Consider the following 13,056-nt stretch of genomic DNA (forward strand, 5'->3'; position numbering starts at 1 on the left):
TAAATGGTCCCTGGTTGGATTCACATCTCTTTGGATTTCCCTGTTTTCCTGACTAGTTCAGCAAAGCTAAGTCCTTGCTTGCTCTTTTCTGTACACAGATTGTGGACTTATCCATTCTGTGCATTCAATGTTTGTCCAGCTTATCAGTATGGATTAATTCTGTGTTGCTGGAAGCTCTGGGAAACAGATTTACCCTCCACACCTTTAGTCAGGTGTGGAGATTTTTGTAAACTCTGTGTGGACCTTTTGTAGTGTTTTATACTGACCGCACAGTATTCCATCCTGTCCTTTCTATCAAGCTAGACTGGCCTCCTGTGCTCATCCTGGTTTAACTCTGTGTATGTCTTTTTCCCTCTCCTCTCACAGTCATTATTTGTGGGGGGCTAATCTATCCTTTGGGAATTTTCTCTGAGGCAAGATAGCTTTCCTGTTTCTATCTTTAGGGGTAGTTAGCTCTTAGGCTGTGACGAGGTGCCTAGGGAGAGTTGGGAGCATCCCACGGCTACTTCTAGTGTTGTGTTGAGCTTAGGGACTGCGGTCAGTACAGACACCACTTCCTTCTGAGCTCGTTCCATGTTGCTCCTAAACCACCAGATCATAACAATTTATGGCATGACAACCCCTATAAAGGAGAGGGTTCTGCAAGGGGTGACTACAGACCATGTCTCTGTTCTCATCCTTTTTGGCTGTTGTTTCAGCCACTTTTGCATTTGAAGTGACTTTGGGAGACCTATATGATACAAGTCCTTAAAACAACATTCAAGAAGTTTATTACCCTTCAGGTGCTTCACAGGGATTAATGGAAAGTGGAAGGAAAAAAAAAATGAACATCTTACTTTTTTCCCCAAAATTTTACTATAGCCTCAAACTTTTTATTTTCACAAGGATAACAGGAGAAAATGCACAAAATAATTTGTTGTGCAATTTCTCCTGAGTACACCGATACCCCATATATAGAGGAAAAACTACTGTTTGGGCATAAGGTAGGGCTCGGAAGGGAAGGAGCACTGTTTGAAGTTTTAAACATAAAATTTAGTGGAATCATTGGTGGATGCCAATGTCGTGTTTGGAGAGCCCCTGAAGTGCCTAAACAGTGGAAACCCCCACTGGCGTCTTCTAATTATCGCAGAAAATTTAGCATTCAAAAAGTCAAATGGCGCTCCTTCCCTTCCAAGCCCTGCCGTGCGCCAAAACAGTAGTTTTTCTCCACATTTTGGGTATTGGCATATTCAAGAGAAATTGCACAACAAATTATATGGTGCCATCTCTTCTGGTACCCTTATGAAAATGCTAAATTTGTGGCTCAAAATCATTATTTGGGGAAAAATATGATTTTTTTATTTTCACGGTTCAACGTTATAAACTTCTGGGACACACCTGTAGGTTCAATGTGTTCAATACACATCTAGATAAGTTCCCTGAGGGGTCTAGTTTTCAAAATGGTGTCACTTGTGGGGGGTTTAGGCACATTAGTGGCTATCCAAATGAGACATGGCGTTCGCTAATTATTCCAGAAAATTTTGCATTCAAATAGTCAATTTATTAAAAGTTAAAGGGACGTTCCCACGGACAAAACACATTTTAATCAATAGACCTTGGGATAAAAATAAGTTGCACAATTGGATGTGTTAAGGTACCTTCACACATAACGATATTGTTAACGATATCGTTGCTATTTGTGACGTAGCAACGATATCGTTAATGAAATCGTTATGTGTGACAGCGACCAACGATCAGGCCCCTGCTGGGAGATCGTTGGTCGCTGAATAAAGTCCAGAACTTTATTTCGTCGCTGGACTCCCTGCTGACATCGCTGGATCGGCGTGTGTGACACCGATCCAGCGATGTCTTCACTGGTAACCAGGGTAAACATCGGGTAACTAAGCGCAGGGCCGCGCTTAGTAACCCGATGTTTACCCTGGTTACCATGCTAAAAGTAAAAAAAAACAAACACTAGATACTTACCTACAGCTGTCTGTCCTCCAGCGCTGCGCTCTGCACTCCTCCTGTACTGGCTGTGAGCCGGAAAGCAGAGCGGTGACGTCACCGCTCTGCTTTCCGGCTCCCAGACAGTACAGGAGGAGAGCAGAGAAGCAGAGCGCAGCGCAGGAGAACAGACAGCGGTAGGTAAGTATGTACTGTTTGTTTTTTTTTACTTTTAGCATGGTAACCAGGGTAAACATCGGGTTACTAAGTGCGGCCCTGCGCTTAGTTACCCGATGTTTACCCTGGTTACCGGCATCGTTGGTCGCTGGAGAGCGGTCTGTGTGACAGCTCTCCAGCGACCAAACAGCGACGCTGCAGTGATCCGGATCGTTGTCGGTATCGCTGCAGCGTCGCTAAATGTGAAGGGGCCTTTAAAAAAAATGTTCCTGTGCTGAGGTAATCTTATAAATGTGCCCCTGCTGTGTACTGTGTAATGACTGTGTCTGACAATACCAGATCTCCTGGGCAAGGGAGGAAGCAAAAGAGGATACAGATTTTTATACCAAGATCTAATGATTAAAATGTATTTTGTTCGTAGGAAAACCCCTTTAACTTTTAATAAATATAAGCTGTAATATGACCGTATACGGTGAACATAGTCATAACTGTGTTACATATTGTACACTTGCCTTGTTTCATGCTTTTCATCAATGCAAAACAGCTGAATGCAGAAGGCAGTGACGTCTCCTTTGTACACAGGGCAGGAGGGCTGCCTCTCTGCATCTGAGCTCCATGTCTCTGGGGTCTTGGAATTTGCACCTCCGATGGCATCATTTGCACTGGATGCTCGGCTCAATGTTCCTATCTGTGGCAATGAGAGGCAGGGGACTGAACTTTCTTTCGTCGAATACATAAAACATCTTGCATCATCGGCCACTACAAACGCTGTAGCGGCCACAAGAGGGCAGCGAGTAAATACGCAAACAAATCCAAGACTTTCACTTATCAATTCAAGAGAGTTCTCAGAGTGACACATAAAAAGATGTAAAAGAGACATAAACACAACACGTAAAAATGTAGTAAAACTTTCACAATTTCAACTCCCTCTACTTTGATATCCATTCACTAAATTTTGCTGTCTTCTACCTCAAATTCCTTGATGATCAGACTGCTAATAAAAATGTTAGTCATATGTATAACAGAAATTCTGCATTTTTATTTAAAAAATATAAAATACAGTTAGGTCCATATATATTTGGACAGAGACAACATTTTTCTAATTTTGGTTATAGACATTACCGCAATGAATTTTAAACAAAACAATTCAGATGCAGTTGAAGTTCAGACTTTCAGCTTTCATTTGAGGGTATCCACATTAAAATTGGATGAAGGGTTTAGGAGTTTCAGCTCCTTAACATGTGCCACCCTGTTTTTAAAGGGACCAAAAGTAATTGGACAATTGACTCCAAGGCTATTTCATGGACAGGTGTGGGCAATCCCTTCGTTATGTCATTCTCAATTAAGCAGATAAAAGGCCTGGAGTTGATTTGAGGTGGGGTGCTTGCATTTGGAAGGTTTTGCTGTGAAGTAAACATGCGGTCAAAGGAGCTCTCCATGCAGGTAAAACAAGCCATCCTTAAGCTGCAAAAACAGAAAAAACCCATCCGAGAAATTGCTACAATATTAGGAGTGGCAAAATCTACAGTTTGGTACATCCTGAGAAAGAAAGCACTGGTGAACTCATCAATGCAAAAAGACCTGGGCGCCCACAGAAGACAACAGCGGTGGATGATCACAGAATAATCTCCATGGTGAAGAGAAACCCCTTCACAACAGCCAACCAAGTGAAAAACACTCGCCAGGAGGTCGGCGTATCAATATCCAAATCTACCATAAAGAGAAGACTGCATGAAAGGAAATACAGAGGGTTCACTGCACGGTGCAAGCCACTCATAAGCATCAAGAATAAAAAGGCTAGACTGGACATTGCTAAAAAAACATCTAAAAAAGCCAGCACAGTTCTGGAAGAACATTCTTTGGACAGATGAAACCAAGATCAACCTCTACCAGAATGATGGAAAGAAAAATTATGGTGAAGGTGTGGTACAGCTCATGATCCAAAGCATATCACATCATCTGTAAAACACGGCGGAGGCAGTGTGATGGCTCGGGCATGCATGGCTGCCATACTGTGTGCTTAGACCCAGCCAAATGCAGCCAAACTGATTGGTCGTCGTTTCATACTACAGATGGACAATAACCCAAAACATAAATCCAAAGCAACTCAGGAGTTTATTAAAGCAAAGAAGTGGAATATTCTTGAATGGCCAAGTCAGTCACCTGATCTCAACCCAATTGAGCAGCATTTCACTTGTTACAGACTAAACTTCAGACAGAAAGGCCCACAAACAAACAGCAACTGAAAACCACCACAGTGAAGGCATGGCAGAGCATCAAAAAGGAGGAAACACAGCGCCTGGTGAGGTCCATGAGTTGAAGACTTCAGGCAGTCATTGCCAACAAAGGGTTTTCAACCAAGTACTAAAAATGAATTTTTTATCTAAAATTAACCCCTTCATGACCCAGCCTATTTTGACCTTAAAGACCTTGCCGTTTTTTGCAATTCTGACCAGTGTCCCTTTATGAGGTAATAACTCAGGAATGCTTCAACGGATCCTAGCGGTTCTGAGATTGTTTTTTCGTGACATATTGGGCTTCATGTTAGTGGTAAATTTAGGTCAATAAATTATGCGTTTATTTGTGATAAAAACGGAAATTTGGCGAAAATTTTGAAAATTTTGCAATTTTCACATTTTTAATTTTTATTCTGTTAAACTAGAGAGTTATGTGACACAAAATAGTTAATAAATAACATTTCCCACATGTTTACTTACATCAGCACAATTTTGGAAACAAAATTTTTTTTTGTTAGGAAGTTATAAGGGTTAAAATTTGACCAGCGATTTCTCATTTTTACAACGAAATTTACAAAACCATTTTTTTAGGGACCACCTCACATTTGAAGTCAGTTTGAGGGGTCTATATGGCTGAAAATACCCAAAAGTGACACCATTCTAAAAACTGCACCCCGCAAGGTACTCAAAACCACATTCCAGAAGTTTATTAACCCTTCAGGTGCTTCACAGCAGCAGAAGCAACATGGAAGGAAAAAATAAACATTTAACTTTTTAGTCACAAAAATTATCTTTTAGCAACAATTTTTTTATTTTCCCAATGGTAAAAGGAGAAACTGAACCACGTAAGTTGTTGTCCAATTTGTCCTGAGTACGATGATACCTCATATGTGGGGGTAAACCACTGTTTGGGCGCACGGCAGGGCTTGGAAGGGAAGGAGCGCCATTTGACTTTTTGAATCAAAAATTAGCTCCACTCTTTAGCGGACACCATGTCACGTTTGGAGAGCCCCCGTGTGCCTAAAAATTGGAGCTCCCCCACAAGTGACCCCATTTTGGAAACTAGACGCCCCAGGGAACTTATCTAGATGCACAGTGAGCACTTTGAACCCCCAGGTGCTTCACAAATTGATCCGTAAAAATGAAAAAGTACTTTTTTTTCACAAAAAAATTCTTTTAGCCTCAATTTTTTCATTTTCACATGGGCAACAGGATAAAATGGATCCTAAAATTTGTTGGGCAATTTCTCGTGAGTACACTGATACCTCATATGTGGGGGTAAACCACTGTTTGGGCACATGATAAGGCTCGGAAGGGAAGGAGCGCCATTTGACTTTTTGAATGAAAAATTATCTCCATCGTTAGCGGACACCATGTCGCGTTTGGAAAGCTCCTGTGTGCCTAAACATTGGCGCTCCCCCACAAGTGACCCCATTTTGGAAACTAGACCCCCCAAGGAACTTATTTAGATGCCTAGTGAGCACTTTAAACCCTCAGGTGCTTCACAAATTGATCTGTAAAAATGAAAAAGTACTTTTTTTTTCACAAAAAAATTCTTTTCGCCTCAATTTTTTCATTATCACATGGGCAATAGGATAAAATGGATCATAAAATTTGTTGGGCAATTTCTCCCGAGTACGGCGATACCTCATATGTGGGGGTAAACCACTGTTTGAGCACTCGGCAGGGCTCGGAAGGGAAGGCGCGCCATTTGACTTTTTGAATGGAAAATTAGCTCCAATTGTTAGCGGACACCATGTCGCGTTTGGAGAGCCCCTGTGTGCCTAAACATTGGAGCTCCCCCACAAGTGACCCCATTTTGGAAACTAGACCCCCCAAGGAACTTATCTAGATGCATATTGAGCACTTTAAACCCCCAGGTGCTTCACAGAAGTTTATAACGCAGAGCCATGAAAATAAAAAATAATTTTTCTTTCCTCAAAAATGATTTTTTAGCCTGGAATTTCCTATTTTGCCAAGGGTAATAGGAGAAATTGGACCCCAAATGTTGTTGTCCAGTTTGTCCTGAGTACGCTGATACCCCATATGTGGGGGTAAACCACTGTTTGGGCGCACGGCAGGGCTCGGAAGGGAAGGCACGTCATTTGGCTTTTTAAATGGAAAATTAGCTCCAATCATTAGTGGACACCATGTGACGTTTGGAGAGCCCCTGTGTGCCTAAACATTGGAGATCCCACAGAAATGACCCCATTTTGGAAACTAGTCCACCAAAGGAACTAATCTAGATGTGTGGTGAGGACTTTGAACCCCCAAGTGCTTCACAGAAGTTTATAACGCAGAGCCATGAAAATTAAAAAAAAAAATTATTTTCTCAAAAATGATCTTTTAGCCTGCAATTTTTTATTTTCCCAAGGGTATCAGGAGAAATTTGACCCCAAAATTTGTTGTCCAGTTTCTCCTGAGTACGCTGATACCCCATATGTGGGGGTAAACCACTGTTTGGGCACATGCTGGGGCTCGGAAGTGAAGTAGTGACGTTTTAAAATGCAGACTTTGATGGAATGCTCTGTGGGCGTCACGTTGCGTTTGCAGAGCCCCTGATGTGGCTTAACAGTAGAAACCCCCCACAAGTGACCCCATTTTGGAAACTAGACCCCGAAAGGAACTTATCTAGATGTGTGGTGAGCACTTTGAACCCCCAAGTGCTTCACAGAAGTTTATAATGCAGAGCCGTGAAAATAATAAATACGTTTTCTTTCCTCAAAAATAATTATTTAGCCCAGAATTTTTTTAATTTTCCCAAGGGTAGCAGGAGAAATTTGACCCCAATATTTGTTGTTCAGTTTCTCCGGAGTACGGTGATACCCCATATGTGGGGGTAAACTACTGTTTGGGCACATGCCGGGGCTCGGAATTGAAGTAGTGACGTTTTGAAATGCAGACTTTGATGGAATGCTCTGCGGGCGTCACGTTGCGTTTGCAGAGCCCCTGATGTGGCTAAACAGTAGAAACCCCCCACAAGTGACCCCATTTTGGAAACTAGACCCCGAATGGAACTTATCTAGATGTATGGTGAGCACTTTGAACCCCCAAGTGCTTCATAGAAGTATATAATGCAGAGCCGTGAAAATAATAAATACGTTTTCTTTCCTCAAAAATAATTATTTAGCCCAGAATTTTTTATTTTCCCAAGGGTTACAGGAGAAATTGGACCCCAAAAGTTGTTGTTCAGTTTCTCCTGAGTACGCTGATACCCCATGTGTGGAGGTAAACCACTGTTTGGGCACACGTCGGGGCTCAGAAGGGAAGTAGTGACTTTTGAAATGCAGACTTTGATGGAATGGTCTGCGGGCGTCACTTTGCGTTTGCAGAGCCCCTGGTGTGCCTAAACAGTAGAAACCCCCCACAAGTGACCCCATTTTAGAAACTAGACCCCCCAAGGAACTTATCTAGATATGTGGTGAGCACTTTGAACCCCCAAGTGCTTCACAGACGTTTACAACGTAGAGCCGTGAAAATAATAAATCATTTTTCTTTCCTCAAAAATGATGTTTTAGCAAGCATTTTTTTATTTTCACAAGGGTAACAGGAGAAATTGGACCCCAGTAATTGTTGCGCAGTTTATCCTGAGTATGCTGGTACCCCATATGTGGGGGTAAACCACTGTTTGGGCACACGTCAGGGCTCGGAATTGAGGGAGCACCATTTGACTTTTTGAATACGAGATTGGCTGGAATCAATGGTGGCGCCATGTTGCGTTTGGAGACCCCTGATGTGCCTAAACAGTGGTAACCCCTCAATTCTACCTCCAACACTAACCCCAACACACCCCTAACCCTAATCCCAACTGTAGCCATAACCCTAATCACAACCCTAACCCCAACACACCCCTAACCACAACCCTAACCCCAACACACCCCTAACCCTAACCACAACCCTAATTCCAACCCTAACCCTAACCACAACCCTAATTCCAACTGTAGCCATAACCCTAATCACAGCCCTAACCCTAACCCCAACACATCCCTAACCCTAATTCCAACTGTAGCCATAACCCTAATCACAGCCCTAACCCTAACCCTAACCCCAACGCACCCCTAACCCTAATCCCAACTGTAGCCATAACCCTAATCACAACCCTAACCACAACACACCCCTAACCACAACCCTAATTCCAACCCTAACCCTAAGGTTATGTGCCCACGTTGCGGATTCGTGTGAGATTTTTCAGCATCATTTTTTTAAAATCCGCAGGTAAAAGGCACTGCGTTTTACCTGCGGATTTTCCGCGGATTTCCAGTGTTTTTTGTGCGGATTTCACCTGCGGATTCCTATTGAGGAACAGGTGTAAAACGCTGCGGAATCCGCACAAAGAATTGACATGCTGCGGAAAATACAACGCAGCGTTTCCGCGCGGTATTTTCCGCACCATGGTCACAGCGGATTTGGTTTCCATATGTTTACATGGTACTGTACACCTGATGGAACACTGCTGCGAATCCGCAGCGGCCAATCCACTGCGGATCCGCAGCCAAATCCGCACCGTGTGCACATGGCCTAATTCTAAAGGTATGTGCACACGCTGCGGAAAACGCTGCGGATCCGCAGCAGTTTCCCATGAGTTTACAGTTCAATGTAAACCTATGGGAAACAAAAATCGCTGCGGAAAAACTGCATGGAAACGCAGCGGTTTACATTCCGCAGCATGTCACTTCTTTGTGCGGATTCCGCAGCGGTTTTACAACTGCTCAAATAGAAAATCGCAGTTGCAAAACCGCAGTGAAATGCGCAGAAAAAACGCGGTAAATCCGACATAAATCCGCAGCGGTTTAGCACTGCGGATTTATCAAATCCGCAGCGGAAAAATCCGCAGAGGACCAGAATACGTGTGCACATACCGAAACCCTAACCCTACCCCTAACCCTACCCCTACCCCTAGCCCTAACCCTAGCCCTAACCCTAGCCCTAACCCTAACCCTACCCCTAACCCTAGCCCTAACCCTACCCCTAACGCTACCCCTACCTCTAACCCTACCCCTAACCCTACCCCTAACCCTAACCCTAGCCCTAACCCTAACCCTACCCCTAAACCTACCCCTAACCCTACCCCTAACCCTACCCCTACCCCTAACCCTACCCCTAACCCTATTCTAACATTAGTGGAAAAAAAAAATTCTTTATTTTTTTTATTGTCCCTACCTATGGGGGTGACAAAGGGGGGGGGGGGGGGGGGGAGTCATTTATTATTTTTTTTATTTTGATCACTGAGATAGATTATATCTCAGTGATCAAAATGCACTTTGGAACGAATCTGCCGGCCGATTCGGCGGGCGCACTGCGCATGCGCCCGCCATTTTGGAAGATGGCGGCGCCCGGGGAGAAGACGGACGGACGGACCCCGGCAGGATCGGTAAGTATGATAGGGTGGGGGGGATCGGAGCATGGGGGGGTGAATCAGAGCGCGGGAGGGGTGGAACGGAGCACGGGGGGGTAGAACGGAGCACGGGGGGGTGGAACGGAGCACGGGGGGTGGAACGGAGCACGGGGGGGTGGAACGGAGCACGGAGGGGGGTGGATCGGAGTGCAGGGGGGGTGATCGGAGCACGGGGGGGTGATTGAAGCACGGGGGGAGCGGACAAGAGCACGGGGGGAGCGGACAAGAGCACGGGGGGAGCGGAGCACAGGACAGAGGGGAGCCGGAGCAGTGTACCGGACAGATCGGGGGGCTGGGGGGGCGATCGGTGGGGTGGGGTGGGGGCACATTAGTATTTCCAGCCATGGCCGATGATATTGCAGCATCGGCCATGGCTGGATTGTAATATTTCACCCGTTATAATAGGTGAAATATTACAAATCGCTCTGATTGGCTGTTGAAAGTGAAACTGCCAATCAGAGCGATCGTAGCCACGAGGGGGTGAAGCCACCCCCCCTGGGCTAAACTACCACTCCCCCTGTCCCTGCAGATCGGGTGAAATGGGAGTTAACCCTTTCACCCGGCCTGCAGGGACGCGATCTTTCCATGACGCCACATAGGCGTCATGGGTCGGATTGGCACCGACTTTCATGACGCCTACGTGGCGTCAAAGGTCGGGAAGGGGTTAATGAATCTGTCCAATTACTTTTGGACCCTTTAAAACCAGGGTGGCACATGTTAAGGAGCTGAAACTCCTAATCCCTTCATCCAATTTTAATGTGGATACCCTCAAATGAAAGCTGAAAGTCTGAACTTCAACTGCATCTGAATTGTTTTGTTTACAATTAATTGTGGTGATGTCAATAACCAAAATTAGAAAAATGTAGTCTCTGTCCAAATATATATGGACCTAACTGTATATAACCTTATTAACTTAAAACTAGATCAATAGGGTTGTATGTACTATGTTCTGGAAATAATACGAGCTGATAATATTAGTAAAGCGGTAACGCCACTAGGACACGTAAACCTACGTGAAAGAATGGACATATTGTTTTGTGTTTATAGAAAGTGAGAGCACACACTGCTTGAAATATTGTAAATTCCATGTCTGAAATGCACGTCATCCATCACTGAGACCGGTCCACCCTCTCGCAGTTCTATTAGCGACTGAAGACCATGAATGTGTTCAAAAGTTGTATTCATTCATTGGGCCAACTTTAATAATATGAATGACGTATAAGCTATCCAATTTCAAAGTCATTCATAGTTGGGGTATATCTTAAGCAGATTTTTTCGCAGGGAGAGATAAGATTCCAGGAGAGCTGAATTTTCTTAGCGAGAGGCCTGTTAGTGTAAGCCCACCCTTACTACTTCTACACTGGGCTACTATGGTGGACATTCATAATCGGGCAGTATAAACAGGCTACCAATCACACAATGATGAGTAGGGTGAAATCTGCAAAAACCTGCAAATAACATATTCAGATATGGATCATCCAGTATTGCCAAGAATTTCCAGCATAATATAACATTCATCCCCAATAATAACCTTTACCTGCAATTCATTCTGATCTTGGACAACATCGGTTTCAGAGTTTATTTGAGACTCCTGATTTCCATCCACCTTGAAAAGACATAATATCCCATACACATTATTAAGATAAGTTTTATGTTTATGTTAGATTATTTACAATATTATTATTTCCATTTACTGACAGCACAAGTTTTATTTCCTGTTGCTTATAGAGGGTCCACAACTTCTGCAACGCTGTGCACCATCAGCAATCAATCATTACTGCCCCTGTTCTAAGGTCGCAATCTAATCTCAGACATAAAAAATGAGCTCCAATATCATAGGAAGTCAATCTCTTCTTTCTGTATTTTCCATAACTTTTTTGGGGAAGTGTGGAAAGAAACTGCGTTTCCAATGAGAAAAGTTTTCTCCAAATGAGTATTTTTTTTTTTTTCATTATTGTGTTAGTAATGGGGGTGTCTGATAGATGCCTCTCCATTACTAACAACAGGGCTTGATGTCAGCTGTGCTTTTGGACAAATCACAGCTGACATAAACCACAGGCCCAATTACCCCGACTGTCACCGCACCAGGGCATCGGGAAGAGCCAAGGCAAGGCGCCAGCTGAGGGCTGGTATTATTAGGCTGGGAAGGCCCCAATAACCAGGGACGTTCCCAGCCCGATAATATCAGCTCTCAGCTGTCTGTTACAAAAAACTGGGTGACCTAAAGGGTTTATTTATTTATTTAATCATAAACAGCTGTCCAATAAGCTGTGCAATTTTATAATATGTCGGGGGGTTGTGAAATTATATTTCTATACATCTGTCTGTCTGTCCATATCTATAACTATTATCTATCTCTATAGCATTCATTGCTGTACGAAAATGCATGCAAAAATGCACAAAAAAACAAGCATATTGTACGCTGCGTTTTTCCTGCCAAGAGATGCAGAAATTTCTGCATCCAAATACTCAACGTGTCATTATCAGTGTCCAGGGACAGACCCTGAACTTTTAGCATACTGTTGTGAATTTCTGCACAGATTTCTAGGGGGAAGTATCCAAGAAGTATCGTTTCTCCTTGCGGAGAGTGACATGATAAGCATGTCGAGGTGAGGAGACTTAAAGCCGCAATGCTCCTCTGGGAAATATGCAAATTGTCTCTTCAGAGAGGAAGAGGACTAGAACTCTAGTGCCACCTTTTGGAAGTAGCAATCCTAACAGTCAATGTCGACTAGGGGGAATTATAAAAGAAAAGCACAATATAGAGAAAACCTGCATCCGAGTTGTAAAAGCAAATTACAAAAAAGCAAGGACACACAATATAAAAAAGAGCGATGTTTACATCCAATGCATAAAATAAAATAACCTTTACTAAATATAATTCTACAAACCAAACAAGACCTAATGAAGTAGTGAAAACAATGATAAAAGTGGGATTTCTGAGCATTTCTGTCCTATGGCTTACCCTCCATCTGTTACCTGTATCACTCGGCTGCTCGGTATTTGGTCATACGGCAGTCATTCATACCTTTTTTTTCTTACACTTAATTTCATATAAAAATGTCTTGTGTATTAGCATGTTATTTCTACACTGTTAACCCCTTCATGACCTTGTGATTTTCCGTTTTTCCGTATTCGTTTTTCGCTCCCCTCCTTCCCAGAGCCATAACTTTTTTATTTTTCCGTCAATATGGTCATATGAGGGCTTATTTTTTGCAAAACAAGTTGTTCTTTTGGCTTCAGCATGTCGTGTACTAGAAAATGGGAAAAAAATTCCAAGTGCGGTGAAATTGCAAAAAAAGTGCAATTCCACACTTGTTT

The 13,056-nt window shown here is 43.3% G+C and overlaps 1 protein-coding gene across 1 annotated transcript in view; it reads right to left on the reverse strand.

The window, feature by feature from the left end:
- CFAP61 (cilia and flagella associated protein 61) overlaps window positions 1–13,056 on the reverse strand; it is a 411,230-nt gene that overhangs the window by 303,034 nt on the left and 95,140 nt on the right. Inside the window, exons 10-11 of the mRNA XM_069768933.1 lie at window positions 11,273–11,341; window positions 2,616–2,791 (exon numbers count right to left, since the gene is read on the reverse strand). Of these exons, the coding sequence (XP_069625034.1) occupies window positions 2,616–2,791; window positions 11,273–11,341 (245 nt within the window). The remainder of the gene's footprint in view (window positions 1–2,615; window positions 2,792–11,272; window positions 11,342–13,056) is intronic.

Source organism: Ranitomeya imitator, chromosome 5, assembly GCF_032444005.1.
Source record: "Ranitomeya imitator isolate aRanImi1 chromosome 5, aRanImi1.pri, whole genome shotgun sequence".
Classification (NCBI taxonomy): Eukaryota; Metazoa; Chordata; class Amphibia; order Anura; family Dendrobatidae; genus Ranitomeya; species Ranitomeya imitator.